Source organism: Neopelma chrysocephalum, unplaced genomic scaffold, assembly GCF_003984885.1.
Source record: "Neopelma chrysocephalum unplaced genomic scaffold, ASM398488v2 Primary Assembly neopelma1_23, whole genome shotgun sequence".
NCBI lineage: Eukaryota > Metazoa > Chordata > Aves > Passeriformes > Pipridae > Neopelma > Neopelma chrysocephalum.
The window spans coordinates 13461682-13478469 of NW_020897691.1; the positions used below are offsets into that span (position 1 = coordinate 13461682).

The following is a 16788-nucleotide window of genomic DNA, read 5'->3' on the forward strand; positions in this document are numbered from 1 at the left end:
ACCCTTCCTTGGGTTGTATTTAATCAGGTAATGAAGCATGTGAAAGATCAAAAAGCCAGTTTACAACTTCCTCTGCCCTATATGTTCAGACAGAGGCAGTCTGGGTTTGGGGCATTTTGGAAAGGAGCAACTATTCTGCTTAGTTGGAAGAAGGATTTCTAATTCATTGGTCTCAGGTTTATCAACTTGCATGTGTGTCCTGGGCTATGGTGATTATGGTGAACTGAACTTACACACATGATTTAGCCTCTCTCTTTTCTCCTCTTGAATTGTCTTACTGTGTAAGTCAAAGTTGCGAAGTAGTGCTGCCTCTGATGTAATTTTATTTAATCCTTTTACCTCCCATTTGATTTTTTTTTCTTAACGACAGGTGATAAAATATTTTGTATTTCTGTAGTCTGTGTCTTCTCTGTCACAGTAAAATTCAATGAAAACCTTAACTGTAAAATCTTGATGCTGCTGGAAAAAAAAAAGCCATAGTCTTTCATAATTTATAAAGAGAATGGGACTAATGAGCATATGGAGGGGAATACAACACAGCAGGCACAGTACTTACCAATGCACTTTAGGTAATGAAAGTGTGAAGTTTGGACAAAAGGTTTGGCAAACTTGCCATTGAATACATATTTCATAGATTGGTTTGTAAAGGTTTGAGATTTAATAAGGAGAATTTTCTGCTGTTGCTGATTTATAACTATTTGTATCATACAAATGAGACATCCTTGGCCTCTATAATAGTAAATGAAAAAAATAAAGACTGTATTACATAGCGTTTCAATAAAAATATTCTAAAGATAAACAGAGTAATAAAGGAGACACTATGTATAATAATTAAACATCCTTGAGGAAAACATGATGAATGTGCAGAAAACATAATTACCCTGGTGTTTCTCACTCTTTTTCTTTTAACTGTAATTTAAGTGTTCTTCAGCAGTGTACCTTTCAATGCTATAAGTTATTAGATATTTGTACTGTGCAGAAGAAACAAAAGGATGATACAGAAGAGGTCACAGTAAGTTTAATCTCATGCAGGGCATTACATAGAGCAATTTCTTGATGTAGCCATTAAATTGATCCATATCAAACACCATAGTTGCCGTGCTTACTTTTCTGTAATCCTGCAAAGAGGCTGACATAACGAACATCTTAGAAATTCCATGTTATCACCTCCTACATCATGTTTAACTTTATGGGGTACAGGAATAAAATGTTTTCTCTTTCTCCATTTTTTAAGGCTCTTTAGAAAGTCTTTCCTGATGTTTGGTTTATGCCTGTATGGGGAAGATGGGGAGAATTAATGGAACAGAAAAACCTATTTTTTTTCCTTATTCTAGTTATATGCATAATCCCATTTTTTTAAGTATTAAGAAATAAAATCTGATTTGCAGAAAGAAGTAATAAAGGTTTGAGGTTTTGAGAGGTTTTTGAATTACCAGTTCCTGTGCTGGTTTTTGTTTTCAATTAAAGAAAGGCAGTAGCACATTTTCTCTGGAGTGATTTCAAAATATCTACATATAAATTGTTCTACCAACCTCTGAGATGCAATACCATGGGGATGCATTATGCCAACTCTTTTTTCACCACAAAACAGTATTTTCTAATGGGCTTAAAAAGAAAAGAAGAAAATATACAGTATCTAGATAAAACACTGCCATATTTATGAAGTGAAGATGTTATGCCATTTGAATTTTGACAAGGGCAGCAAAGTCAGAGTTCTGAGTGCTGTCAAGTCATTAGTGATTAGTAAAGATCCTGATTTAAGGTAATGTTTTGTGCAAATGACTACAGGAACAGAAAGGTACTTAACATCATGTCAGAGTACTGTTTCTTGTGGTGTTTGCCAGCGATTATCAACACAGGCCTTGCCCATGTTAAGAAATGATAAAAAAAGACCCACAAACCTGTCTCTAGTTTTCTTTCTGGTAGAAAAAAGCTGAAAAAGAACAAATATACTTTTTTTCACAACTCCATGGGCATCTTGAAACACCTGGAGATGTACAACCTGATCCTTTCACTTCAACAGGACTGTTCTTTTATTTCTAGAGAACATAAGTGACATGCTAACAGTTCCCCAGCTTTTTATTTACAACCAGGAAGTGTTTTTAAAATGGAATACCTTTGCCAATTATAATTAAAAAGCTGCCACCAAACATGATGAATAAGAAACGCATAGTAAGGGCAAATGTTTGTCATGTTAACTTTAGAGCACTTCATTAATATGTGGGGTTTTTGTAATTTGGAGTATTTTATGGTTATCATGTTTTTTATTTAGTAAAATTTACACAAATGCCTTTAGACTTTTTAAATTACACTGTCTTCTCAGGTAATATATTTGTGGGTGTGTGTTTTGCTGCATGGCTTACATTGGGGTCCATAAGTTTTGCTCTGAATAACTCAGTCTTGTGATACTAACAAAAAACCAATGCTTCTTAGTGAAATGCTTTAAATTCTTCCCTGACTAAACTATGTGGATGGTAATGTGTAATATGTTCATACCACTTGTGTTACTGTCCTGTAGGCCAACTCACTTCCGTTATAGCGGAAATACCTTCTTATGCCATCCACTATGCAGAATGAAATCTAGTGACCTGGGTTCCTGTAGACCTTGAAAAATTCCTTTTTTATTTTTTGGTGCCGTCTACAAACGATGAATAATGAGCCCAGTTGTTGTTCACTTTCAGTCAAAGGAAGCATCACCTCACTCTACAAGTAGTTCTTGACATTAGTAGCGTACCTGCAAGAGGTGATTCTTGGCTCAAGCATCACTGTGACCTGGGATAGAAGTGGCATGGTAGTTGTAACAGAGAGGAAAGACTCACAGCATTTGTCTGCTCTTGGTTAAATGCCTGTTTTGAATCTTTTCACAAGTTCAGTGAGATGAGGTTTTTTTATAGCTCTTATTAAATTTACAGTTGCATCTTTTTAGCTTGGCTCTGTCCAGAGTAGTCTGGCTTTGGTATCTAAGTGAAACCTACCCATAGAATATATTCAGTGATGGTAGCAACACTGCCCGCAACAGTGAAGCTGCTGTCTCCTTTGACCTGGACAGACTGTTGAGGTGGTGATTCACTCACTCTGAACCCATTCCTCTTCTCTACTGGATCCATGTACAGAATTGCTCAGCTGTTACCAATGGTTTCTTGCTAAGTGTTTTCGGATTAGGCTGGCACAGTCATATTCACCCTCTGTAGTCATTTGGCATCTGTCAGATAGTACTGACTTTAAAGTAATTGTGGACAAGTCAAGGGAAAGGGATTCTCTCTTGCCCTTTTTTCACTTTCACCAGATGATGTTCACTGGGCCTCCTTTCTCACACAGTCTGCGTGGCATAGAAAGAAACTAAGTGATAAGTTTTAAAAACCCATTAATCTATACACAGTCTGGCACAAATGTATTTCTCTTGCAAATAAAATAGAAACATAAAAATGTTTTATGTTTATTATTTTATTAGGAATAAATTTCATGTTCTGTGTTTTTCTGTAAAGGGAAAATTTAGCTGTTCAGGTATTTACTGCATTAAATTGAGAAACAAGATGATAGTGCAGGATATAAAGGTTTTGGATATCTCCTTCACTTTTTCTGCTTCGTGTTAAGCAAACACAAAATAGAAGAAAAAACGAAACGGTTTTTTTTGCGTGGCATGTTGTCACTTTTAAAGTGATTTTAATCTTTCAGATAAAGTTGTACTGGCGCTTTGTATTTAAAGCATACAATTTCAATAATGAAACTGTTGTTTGTTCTTAAATTTTGGAAACTTGATTTAGGGGTAAAGTTTGATTAGTAAAATAAGTTCTTATTCATTGCATTTTGGTTTATAAATTACTTAGAAGATGTAATCTAAATTGCAATTAACTATACCCACATCCTGATTAAGCATTATGAATGTGTAATGGAGTATATTTCTAGAGGGATAATAAGAAAAGAGTGAGGATTTATCCAAGTATTTCACTATTTTTTCTTCCTTTTTTTTTAATTAAAAAAAATAAAAAAAGAAAAAGATCTCTCGACCTAGCAAAATAAACTTTGCACTTCTGCTACACTTCCCAGGTGAGATTCTTACAGCACCCCACTAGCTGGAAATAGATTTGTTCATGGAACTGTATTTTTAATACTAGAAAATAGGGAATTCAGAACTAAAGGCTGCAATTCAACAAAGTCTTTATAATCATGACTAATTTTGACATCATAGTTTCGAAGGCAGTGAACAGGATTTTGTTCAGCTGCATTGCATGTTGTTTACATTCAGTGCTTGCACTAATATTTCAACATTTAAAATAGAGATAAATGTATTTTTATGTATACATATATGTACAGCTTCTGTCACAGTCCTGCCACCTCCTTTACTTTTAACACAAAAGTTTGAAGATGTTTTAGTTAAGACCTTTTTTTCTCAGAAAATCCTAGGAAATCCTTTTCAATGATTATGTTAATAGCAAAATTACCAGTTGTTTGGCATTTTGGGGTTTTTGTTTTGTTTTGGGGTTTGACTTTTGGAGGGGGGTTCTTAGGAAAGTTGGGTTGAAGCAATGTCCTTAAAACAGGCTTTATTAAATTGATTGCATATTGGTTCCATTTCTGTGGGCAGTTGCAATGGGTTTTGTCAGCAGAAATCAATCCTAATTGGCAACATGATAATTATGGCATCCCGCTTAACATAATAGTGCAGACATTTGTCAGCTTCAGGAGTACTTTTGAGGTTATTAAATAAGTTGGTCTGTTTGAACGATTATATTTTCTCTTCCTATTTACTGAAGCTGTGTATGTTCTTCTTTCTAATATACTGTAGTCCTTTGACACCAGGGTTTTTGAGATGCTGTAGTCAGTTGCCTTTACCTTGGGAAAGCACCAAACCTAGATACATCCCTTTCTTGTTGCTGGCTTTGTGATGATTTATTGGTGTGCCTTTTCCAGGAAAATGATTGTCAAGCAACTTGTTTTTGAAATGACTTTTCTGGACAAGGATAAACATAGTGCTGTTTTAAAAGTGTCTATCTAGAAAGTGCAAACCCACTGATTTAGATACCGACATGCATTAGCTTTGGAGTGCAGTATATCAGAGCCTTGAATGTGAAACATGAATGCAATTCATGTGATGATGATATCAAACTGAAATCAAATAAAAGTTTCTGTTCAGGAAAAATGTGTTCAGATGTAAATATGTTCTTTAATGTTCTTCTGAATTGGGGAGTGTTTGCTATAGCATTTCAAAGTCAATCAAGGTCTAGCAGAAGTTGTTTTGGTTGTTGTATAAATCTCTCTTGTTTAAATATAATCATGTGCAGGGCTTCTCCTTCCTTTCAGTTATATACTAGGGAATAATCACAAAGAAGGAAAAGAAGATTTATACCTACTGTATTAATAGGAACTACATAATTTTTTCTATGAACTTCCATGAAATACACTTCACAAAGTTGTGATGATACCAGATAGACAAATGAGATCCATGGCAGAGTGTGAAGCCTGATGACAGGGAGAAGCTGTCTCTGAAGACTTAGGCTAGACTGAAAGCTAGAAGGGTCACACTGGTGCATGGACTCTAAAATGAAGATTATACCCCTATGCAGAGCCCTATTTCATGCACTTTCCACTAGTGTATCTCAGAGGGTAATCTAAAGAAGGACCCTCAGCACTTCCTTTGTTAGGAGCCTGCCTCCCCTTCATGGTACCTGTCCTGTCTCTGCAGCTTTTCAGAGCAAAGACCTTCTATCCCATTTTTTTTTTGTACCACCTAGCATAAAACAGTTCATTCTTGGTTGGTTTCTCAATTAAAAAGTAAATGCTGATGATAAATTATTGTACACCCACTGAGGTACAGCCACTTATATTTACCAAATGATAATACAGTTCACTACATTTAATGGTATTTAAAGTCATTATTTATAACAGGGTATCCCTCCCTCTACGTGGAAAAAAAAGTGTGCACATTAACAATTTTCAAATGGAAACAAAGGTGAAATACGTGGCATTCTCTGCTCATTACTGTTAAATTTGCTAACCTAGCATAATTTCATTTTCATTAACTTTTAAAGATAATTCTGTGATCTTTTTAACATGACTTCTCTGATTAATTATCTTGCAAATCAAATTCAAATCTAATACTTTGTGAGTAAAAATGTGCAATCATTCCAGCAGTTAATATTGATAAATACAAGTAAAATGTGACTCACAGAAGGGAATTGGAGATTTCCGTAGACATAATACATGTTTTGACCCCTACGGCTGCATACTTGAAACCTTGATAAATTGAAACAGCATCACTAAACAGTAGGTAAAGGGATGCTGCCTATTGCATCTCTGTTCTGTGAACAGTAGTGTAGAGTGTGCCCCGTAAAGGAAGATACTTATTGATTGGTTGTGTGAACAGCAATTAGGCTTTCCGTTTGACTCCCTTGATTTTAAAGGTCCTCTCCAACCTAAATGATTTGATAATATGTACAGATAAAGCTTAAAATCGTTTTATGTGTTCTGATACATGTACTCAGATATGCAATGAAGATTGAAATAAAATCTCAATACTTTTTATTTTTTAATTGTTTTTACAAGTATGTTTATTGTTTTTACAGCCTCAGGAAATTTTTACATTTTACCTTATTAGCTTACCTCTTAGCTGCAGGATCAGAGGTCAACTTATATAGTCACAGTTAGAATCAAAAGTAAATATTATTAAATATGGGTGGGCTATTGCCTGTCTAACTTTCTGATTAGAAAGTCAAGGAGCTGAATGACACAGATTATGCATTTTAATTAGTGCCAAGGGATTTCTTGCCACTTATGTGGAGAAAATCAGAATATCTTTGGGTTTTTTTCTTTGTAAGTGTTAGTGTGTTTCCTGAAACTCTGATGCCTTTGTTCCTTTGTAGTCATGAGACACAGACAACTTGTTGGGATCATCCTAAAATGACTGATCTGTTCCAGTCCTTAGGTGAGTGCATTTCTTAAAAGAAAATATTATGTGATTTTTATTCCATGAGTAAAAGCTGCATTTGTGTAATGACTGTGTTTGAGTTGCCATGAATTGTGTGTGACAGCATTTCCCACTTTGCAGTGAGACACGCTCTGCATGAAACCTACTGCCTTGGTCGTGTCATGTGTATTGTCTTTTGCTAATATTAATTCTGAACAATATACTCTGTATGCTTTAAGGCAGTACCTTGCTTCTTTTCTTTTAACTTTGAAAGGAATTGTCCAATGATATAGGCTGTCTGCATGTTTAAGCCAGGATGCTGGCCTCCAAGGAGCTAATTTTTGTAATAAATTAGAGCAGCTATGCTTTCAGTAAAGGCTAAACTGTATTATGATACAATTAGTTCAATGTACTCTGATAGCATCAGCATTTACTGTGAAATCTCCCATTCTAAGGAGAGAAAGGCTAAAAATACTGTTAAGTTAGGAAAAAACGTTACTGTACCAGTTTCTAAAATAGAGCTTACAGCTATCTGGCTGTCCCTTTTGAAGCACTGCTTACAAAGTAATGGCATAGAAATTATGGCTTGAAAAGGCATTTTTTTCTGTTACTGTGACATTTGCTGCCCTCTGTTTCCTGTATGTTATCTGATGGAGTTGTAAATTATTTGCAAAACATACTGTATTTGAGCAATTGTCCAGAAACTATGAAACAGTGCATAACATCTCTATCGTATGTGTATGTATTACATGTGCCAAGTTAGTGTTTCTAGCGTGTTTCAAGCTAGTGTTTCTAGGATTTCTGGGGTGCCAATCTCTTAAGGTCCTGGACTATCAGAGTCAGGAGGCTGTCCCTGCAGATTGATTGGACTGAGATCCCAACTTGTCAGTTTTTTTAATTTGCTCTGATATACCCTATTAATTCATTGCAGAGAAGACAAGGGATAACAGACTTCTTCCAAAATGTGAAGATTTATATGTAAAGGAAAATTATGGACTCTATATTTAGAGCCTCTCATATTTCTGTTCTGCTGTTTCAGCTGATTTGAACAATGTACGCTTCTCTGCCTACCGTACAGCCATCAAAATCCGGAGACTGCAGAAGGCACTGTGCTGTAAGTTTGGCGTTTGAGACAAATTGTTTCTCTATAGTACTTGGAGGAGGGAGGGTCATCTTCAGTCTAACAACATTAATGTTTAACTGTGGACCAGATTTCATCCTTGGCACACTGTCAACCAACAAAATGGCAAAAAGAATTGCCAACAGTAGATGTCATTATTGCAAGTAAATGAAATAAATTAATAAAGAAAGAGGTGCAGCAGGTAAGTTGAAATGGTATGCCCACTAAGAATGCTTTGAGAAGTGATAGGGAAATAGATTTTGGACCTACTGAGTATGGTTCCTGATATAAGCTGATACAAACCAGTGTGGAATGATGTGAGCTAAAGTCCTGACCTGTGACATAAACTCAGGTATTTTGTTATATTTAAGAGAGTTCTGTTCCATGCTGTGCAAACTTCAATTAAAAAGATGTTCAGGCTGCTCAAAGTGGGAAGGAAAAGGATACAGATCTGTGTAGTTGGTATTGCTGTATGTTTAATCACAAAAAACTACTAGGACAGAATAAACTACTATTCTTAATGGCAATAATAGTATGTGTATATGATATGGGTAATGATTTAAATTTAAATGGGAAATAACAACGCATTTAATATGCTCATTGGATATTCTGCCCAAACCTATTGGCATTTGTCCCTGTTCCCAAGCAATCGAATAATTCAGCCACAGGCCACTCTAAAGTGCACGTATATTTTGTCAGTAGGAAAGGATAGGTGTCTACTGAGTAGGCTCAGTGACTTCATTTCCAAAGTTGATGTTTGTATCTCCAATTTTGTGTTCTATATTTGCTAGGTATTTTAAAAAGCGTTTCATATTATATCACAACTATGTTTTAATTCACCAGCAGGTTGCATGACTAACTACCATGTTCATTCAAAGTTTAGCAGCCTCAGAAGTGATAGGTCAGGAGATTTGCTGGTCTCAAGACTTGGAACTTCTCCAAGTCACACAGCACGTTGCACTGAGGTTCTGTGCTCTTGTCTGAGTCTCCTGTGCAAAGCAAACTGAATTTTAAAAACTATTAGGACTATGAATGGAAAAGGAAATACATAAGAACACACATCTACCAGAAGGAAAATAGGGTGAAGTAGAAAAAGCAAAAGGAAACTGGAACATTTTGGAAGGAGATACAGGATGTGAATGAGCGTGAAGGTTGTGGATTTTAGACCTTTTAGAAGGTCTTGGCAATAGAGGGTATAAAGATGGTGAATGACATTAGCAAATTTTCTTGTAATAAATTAGGAGTCCTTGCTGTGGAAGGACTTTTCAGCCCTGAAGGGTGTACAGTACTGCAGTATGAGTAGGAACACAAGAAGTGCAAAGCCATCCTAGGGGTGCAAGCATGAAAGGAGTTGTGCAAAGAGGGATCCCTACCCAACCTCCAGGTGGTTAGTTTCCTTTCCTGCCTAGAAGACAGCAGTCTGATCTTCAGATATGCATCATACTAAATGAAGCTGTGCCTGAGATGGTAACTGGCTACTCCAGAAAACTAGAGCGTATCTGTGCACAGCACAGGCTCTTATGAGTACCTCTCACCCCTTCTTCATATGCTGTTCTGGCTTCTCACAGAATTTCTAATCAAGTTCAAGATCTTAGGTTCAAGATTTTACATCTGGGAAAAAAACAGAACCTGTTCTTTGGAAAGTTGTCTGTTGGTATTGAAGTAAAAACTATTTCTTTGGCATAACCTACACTTCTTTGTGCAAGAGATGTAGTCCCATCCAAAACTATAGTTTCAGCTCCCAGCAAGACTAAAGTCCATTATGAGCTTTCCACTTATCAATGTGCAGAGTATAAAGTACTCATCAGCATGTACCTGAAAACAAAAAGCAAAGCAGGAAATCAGAAAGCAAGATAAAATTCTCCTTGTGTGTGCTGCTCCTCAGGGAACAGTGTGAAAAAACAGATTGAACATGACAGATGCTAATCATGTTGCTTATTTCTGACAGGCATACAGATTGTCTAGTGACCTGTATAGACCAGACTTCACTTCCATTACTTCTATAGGCTTTGAAGAGGGCCATACTTTCTGCTCTTACTTTTACTAAAAAATATATCAATTTCTGTAGCAAGTGCCATGGTTAACTCTCCTCATTCACAGTTTTCAGAAATGCCCTCCTATCATCTCAAGTTTCAGGGAAAAGGGAGGTGGAAGAGGAGGACAGAAGGAAGTAGTAAGAAGTAAAGAGAATATGCCGGTTTGAAAGAGCCAGGAGTAAAACTTGTCATTTCTACAGATCCAATCTGCCTTATCTATGAAGCTGTTTGTTTGCTTCATCTCTGTGCTTTGTGGGAAGAGACAAAAAAAGTTTGTCTTTACTATACACACATACCTGACAAAGGATTGGTGTAATTTGTGTAAACACAATATTGTGGGTTTTTAAGGAAGACGTTGCAGATTATCCACAAAGCTAAATGCTAGATGAATTTTCTGTTTCTGAACAGGAACTCATTATGATCTGGCACAACTTTAGACTGCCTTTAAAAATATAATTGGTACTGTTCCTTTTGTCATTGTTCATATAACAGATTTTTTCTTGCTAGAGAATATGTCAAATTCCCTTTGACTGTGATGATTTTTAGCCTGATTCTGTCCCATAAATAGCTGAGATAGCAAAAACACAGATGTGCTAGCACCTCCTCTCTAAGGAAGGGGAGACTGGTTCAGCACTATCTAGAATTTCTTAAATTTTATTTGTTAGTGGTTTTGTTTTGAGGAAGGGAAAGAGTAATCTTCTGTGCCACTGCCATTCTTTCTTTAGTCTGAGTTACTTTATTCTTCCATTGTATTCCTTGTATTTTTAACTGCGGATGCGTTTTAAAGGTGTTTGGATGCAGAATGCTTCAGAAGGGCTTACGTGCTAAGGCAAAGGAAATGTCAAAACAAATCACCACAAATGGACATCACTGTAAAATAAGACAAATTGCTGTTACAGCCGCAGTGTGTGTGTATAATGGCAAAGGCCTTTTTAGTGGGAACTCCAAGGGCACAGCTGGAACTGGATGCACAGTCCTACTGGCACCTGATAGATATTGACTTTGCAGTGGGGACTGATAATGCAATGTTAGTACTATACAAGCAGGTTCAGGAGTATGTAATTTGAGAACTGTACTTTAGAAAACTTTGCTAAGGCCGTATCCATCTTCTTGGTAAGTGTCAAAAGAACATGTTTCTGGTGAAGGTATTTACTCCCATTTTCCTCATTCCCTTTTTAAAATAGGAAAGTAGAGTTATGTTTCATCTTGGTTTTTGGCAGATAGATTCCTACAGAGACATACGTGTGCATGCACCTACATGTATTTATTTTGCAGGTATATAAGGAAGGTTGCAAGGTGAAAAGAACAAATTCTTAGCCTCTCTGTCTCTGATTATGTGGGCCAGATGTACTGACAGTGCCTTCCCACTGTAGCAGAAGAATGGGGCCAGAGAGAGTCCTGTGTTGCAGTTGTACTGGGCAGCTACCCAGCACCAGGTCCTGACTATAATATTTTATTGTCCAGCATACTTTAGTAGCTCATTTTCAAGAAATTATAGTGCCCCAGGTGCTGAAGTGTATTACTGAAAGGCAAAAAAGGAACAAAATCACCATATATATTCAGAATTCTGCCACTGAGTTCCTCTAGGTGATTTAAAATTTAAGAATGCTAATGGGAATATCAACCACACAAGTTGAAGAAATGGAACATTTAGGCACATGGGACTAAAAGAGGGAGAGCTGTGAGCACTTCCCTCAGTGCAGTCTCTTTGCAGGAAATTTACATTTCAGCTGTCATTTACAAGATCTTTTTAATACAAAATCTCCACAGTAGTGCCTGACTATTTTCCGTTGGATTACAGCAGCCTCAAATTTGCCATTAGCAGCTGCATGTAGTTACTTGCTGCTGAGTCAGTCACTCGCATCTGCTTTAACAGTGCTGAATTATATGGTTTCTGTTAATAGTTTTTCTTTGGAAAGGTCCTCTTGCTGCAGAAAGGAAAGAAATGGCCCTTGTGCCCATTTGTTGGTTAAAAGCAGGATTGGTCATTCAGCATATTCCAGCAGTTGCAGAATGGTACTGCACAAATGCACTGAAAACTGTGTGGGCGTCATGCCAGAAGTGGCATGACAGGATAACTGCCTGTACCCAAAGGTTATTTAGCCAGGTAAGTGCTGAAATAAGCAGAGATGGAAATAATTTCCTCTGGTTGTTTTCCATGGATGGTGTCATCCAAAAGTGTAACTTCAGCTTAATTTGCATTAGTATAGCAGCAGAGTTTTCTTTTTTAGTATGAAAATACTGAAAATACCTTTCCCAACTCCCTCTGGAATCCTTTGGCAGAAATGTGAATGTGAGACCTTAATGCTAGCAGATCAAGATGTGAAGATAGCAGGCTTAGTGTCTGTTGAACTGCCATCTTCAGTGCAAGGATGGTTATGTTAAGCCAAACCCAAAGGCTGCAACTCTCTGGCATTCCAAAGCTTTCCAAATTTTCACTGGCTTTAAAAAGGGCAGCTTTTGGGTGCTATGAGTCTGTCTGTGAACCTGCTTACCTGCTTTCAGCTAAGCATTAAGTACCTTATACAAACAGATTGGAAAATAACCAGAAAACACAAAAAAACCCCAAACAAACAAGCAAACAAAACAAACAAAAAAGCCACCACAGCAAATCAAAGCTAAAACAAAACCAAATCCAGCAAGCTGGTTGCAAAAATTTGTTTGTTTTTTTTTCCCCCTGTATAGGTCATGAAGGAAAAACATGAAAAGTGGCTATCTCCTGAGTTCAGTTATTATGTGATTGGATAGCAGATTATAGTTTTGCACTTGGTTTCACCCTTATCCCTCCACTGCTCCAAAAAGTAGTCAAGGTTACATTTTGACCTGTGTGTAGGCTCGTTTTGTTTTTAAATATGCCTGTGTGCCTTTTCCAGTGTATTTCCAGCTATTGTAGAAGATTATGCTGCAGTGAGTGTACTGCCAAATACTTTATCTACCTCAGGTCAAACTAGTGGTAAGGTGTTTTGCTGCAATTACCAGTCTACCTCTTTGATAAATATATGACAGGCGTTTGTTTGCAAGCCCAAGAGATGGGCTTAAAAAAACCACAAACAACCAAACAAAAAAGAAAATGAAAAGCAAACAAATGTAACCCCCCTGTAAATCTGATACTGTAAAGTTAGAAGAGAATGTACCAGTATTACTGCAGGGGAGGAAAAGCAAGGGCTGTGAGGTACTGTTTCTCATTTTACGGTGAAGTACTTACTTGTTTTCCATCCCAAGCTAGACTTACCCAATTTGCATGGACTGCCCTTGTGTGGTTCTTATTTAACACTGTTATTATCCCACTCTGCTCTACTCTGTTCTCGTGATACCACACTTAGAGCACTGTCTCAGCACAGAAAGATGTGGACTTGTTGGAGTGGGTCCAGAGGAAGGCCATGAAGATGACTGGGGGATGGAGTACCTCTCCTATGAGGACAGACTGAGAGAGCTGAGGTAGTTTAGCTGGAGAGAGAAGGTGGCTCCAGGGAGACTTATAGCAACCTTCCAGTACCTAAAGGGGGCTTATAAAAAAGAGGGAGAGTGACTTTTTACATGAACAGGTAGTGATGAGACAAGGAGGAACAGTTTTGAACTAAGAGAGGAGACATTTAAATTAGATGACAGAAGGTGGTGAGGCCCTGGAACAGGTTGCCCAGAGAAATTGTGGATGCTCCATCCCTGGAAGTGTTCAAGGCCTTGTTGGATGGCGCTTTGAGCAACCTGGTCTAGTGGGTGGCATCCCTGCCCATGGCAGGGTGGTTGGAACTAGAAGATAAGGTCCCTTCCAATCCAAGTAATTTTGTGATTCTGTGATTTGTTCTATGACTATCGGCGTAGAGCAGTTCACAACACAAGTGTCACATTGAGGTTTTTTTCCTTTGAAAGATGGCATTTGTAGTGCAAATGTTTTACTATTCAGAAACTGGTCAGTATGAGCTTGAAATATACTTCAACTTCATGTTGTTTAAACTGTGCCAAGCATACTAATACATTGCAAGTATTTTTTTCACTGAAGTCCTTTCTTCTGTTAAAAAAAGTCACTGAGGATTATACCGTATATGTTTACTCTCTTCCACTTGCTTTATTTTCACCATGCAAACCCCAGATTTTCACAATGACATTTGGGTGGTTTTGGAGCAAAATCCTTTTTACCTGTAAGATATCCATAGCATCACCAACTGCTGGTACAAAGAATCCTGTAATAAAGGAGACCAAAATGTTTTTTATGAAAGCATAGTATTTAGTGTTCTGGAAAACTACAATAAATAATCTCCCTGTGTCCCTCTCCCTGCTTTCTTTTAAGCCCTTATTTAGCAACTGCTGTTCAGTTAATCAGGCCTCAGTACGTCGTTACTGCATTTAAGAGAACATTGCTACCTGGGAATTTGTTTTGCTTTAAATTTAATCAAAACTGATAATCATATTATGGGATTCTGCTTTATGGTCAATATGAAGAATCATGTAAACCTAGTGGACTCTGTGTGTGCATCTGAAGTTAGGATACTCACACAGACTATTTCAGCAGCTATTTTAATGCAGTTGTGAGATGTGCAGTGTCATTATGGTATTCTTATTTCTATGTTTAAATATATAGTACTGAATGCTGTTGACTTGTCACAGAAAATGGTTTGTCACTATAATGTTGCTAAGCGAAAGCTACTTAGCTAATTTTCAGCAGTGTTTGCCTCAATGCACACGAACAAGTGCACATGAATAAGTATTGTCAATGCTATGCTCAGGCTTCTATATTCACACCTTTTTTCTTTTCTTTTTTTTTCTTTTTCTTTTTTTTTGTGTTTTTAATCACCTGTTGTTAGTGGACCTATTGGAACTGAACACAACAAGTGAAGTTTTCAAACAGCAGAAGTTAAGTCAAAATGACCAGCTAATTGGTGTCCAGGATGTGATCAGCTGTCTCACTACTATCTACAGTGGACTTGAAGAGAAACACAAAGATATGGTGAATGTTCCTCTCTGTGTAGACATGTGTCTTAACTGGCTACTCAACGTGTATGATAGGTAAGTAAAAAGTTTTTAGTCACAGTGTGTACCCCAGGAATATAATATAGTATTAACAAAGTATGCATCATGGAGACAAAATTGGTAATTTTTGCACATGTGACTTTACAAAAATGCTAGGCTTATAGGACTGTTGTATATTTTTTTCTGAGTTACTTTCTTGAGCAAGTGCCCATAATAATAGAAAAATGATAAAGCCTTAAGAAGTTATTTAATAAAAAGTTACATATTTTGATATTTTTGACTCGGTAGTGAAAAAGTGCCGTTGCTTGCAATGAGATATTTCTTATGCTGTCCTGCTCAGATACGCTGAACAAAAGGTACACTGCTTTTATACTACCAAAGAAACTTTGAAAGGTTTTCAAGAAATGTATATGTGAGCAGAGAGCTAGATACACTGCTTTAGCTGCATTCCTGCTGTAAATGTTCCACATTTCCCAGGTTGTTTGCCATTCATACCAGATTCTATTTCTGCCACAGGTACAGACAGTTTTGTTGTTTATTTTACACTTAGTTATTTGCATGCCATAATGCTGGCTGAGCTCCTTGTCCTCAGTCCTCTATTGAGTAGAGGTTGTTCTGATCTCAGCCCTAAAGCCTGTCTGATTCCGGAGGGTCAGCAGTGTCCTTGTTCGCTTCCAGCAGGTGCAACTCCTGCCACATATGAATTCTGAGGGCTGGTGTTATGTAGTCCACATGCCCTCATCCTGGCAACAAAGGTGTATTTCCCCAGGGGATTGTGAGTTTTCCTCAAGAATGTTTTGGAATACTTACAGTGAGAATTTGTGGGTTCATTTAAATACACATCTGCTAGTTCTAGAGAGAGAACTGAGCCTCAGAAAACATGAGAAAGTCCACTTCAGCAGTCCCCTGTGGTTTTGGTCAGTCCTTTCTGAGCCCCCAGTCACTTGTTTCTTCTGCTTGATGTGGAACTCTGCCCTGCCCTGTGCTATGTCAGCCTGCATGACATACAAGCAGTATGCTTTTATTTGGTTGTCCTTTTGAGTCATGAGTTTGTTCCTCGTTTTTCTTAGAGGCATTCACTATTCTCATCTCCTGTATGTAGTAAAACCTGGGAAAAGACATGATTTCCATCAGCTCCTCCATGCCCTACATTGTGTCTCTTTACATTCCTTCAGCAAAGGCATTTCAGGACTACTCTGGAGCTAGCGCAGTAGTGCAATGCATGGTGTGGTCCACTTCAGTGTGTCTAGCTGAATGTGTGTTTTAGTTTGGAGTTATACACAGAATTACAAATCAGAATTTCTAAGCTCCATGAGGTTGGTTACAAAATTTATTTCCTTTCTCCCTGTTTGAAGATGAAAAGAGTAAAAGTATTTCTTGAATAGTGATAAAAATTCTTATACCTAGCTTTGCCAAAGAGAGCTGTTACTTGTAGATTTATACATTATCTTCACTATGTTTGCTCACTTAATCAGTGCCAAATTCATAGCTTTTTGCTTTTTTTCCCCTTAGAGGATTACACACCAGTTCTCCTATTTTTTTGTGGATATTTTACTTTATTTTGGTTTTAGGGGAGCGGGAAGGAAAGAACAGAGTACATAGAACCATTTATCATTTATGTGCTGACTACTTATGCTTTGGCATTTGAATATTACTGTTAAATATTGTGACATTTCTGTTAGTCGGACTCCTCCTCATTACTGATGAAAAATTGGAGAGTCCATCAAATAATAACTGGGAGTTCTTCCTGCAGTTATTTT

General features: G+C 37.3%; 1 protein-coding gene across 8 annotated transcripts in view; it reads left to right on the forward strand.

Moving 5' to 3' along the window:
* Window positions 1-16788, forward strand: part of UTRN (utrophin) — a 380224-nt gene that overhangs the window by 302850 nt on the left and 60586 nt on the right. For all 8 annotated transcript variants that reach the window (XM_027687304.1, XM_027687284.1, XM_027687314.1 and 5 more), the window contains 3 exons: window positions 6861-6922; window positions 7944-8018; window positions 14863-15064. In XM_027687304.1, the coding sequence (XP_027543105.1) occupies window positions 6861-6922; window positions 7944-8018; window positions 14863-15064 (339 nt within the window). The remainder of the gene's footprint in view (window positions 1-6860; window positions 6923-7943; window positions 8019-14862; window positions 15065-16788) is intronic.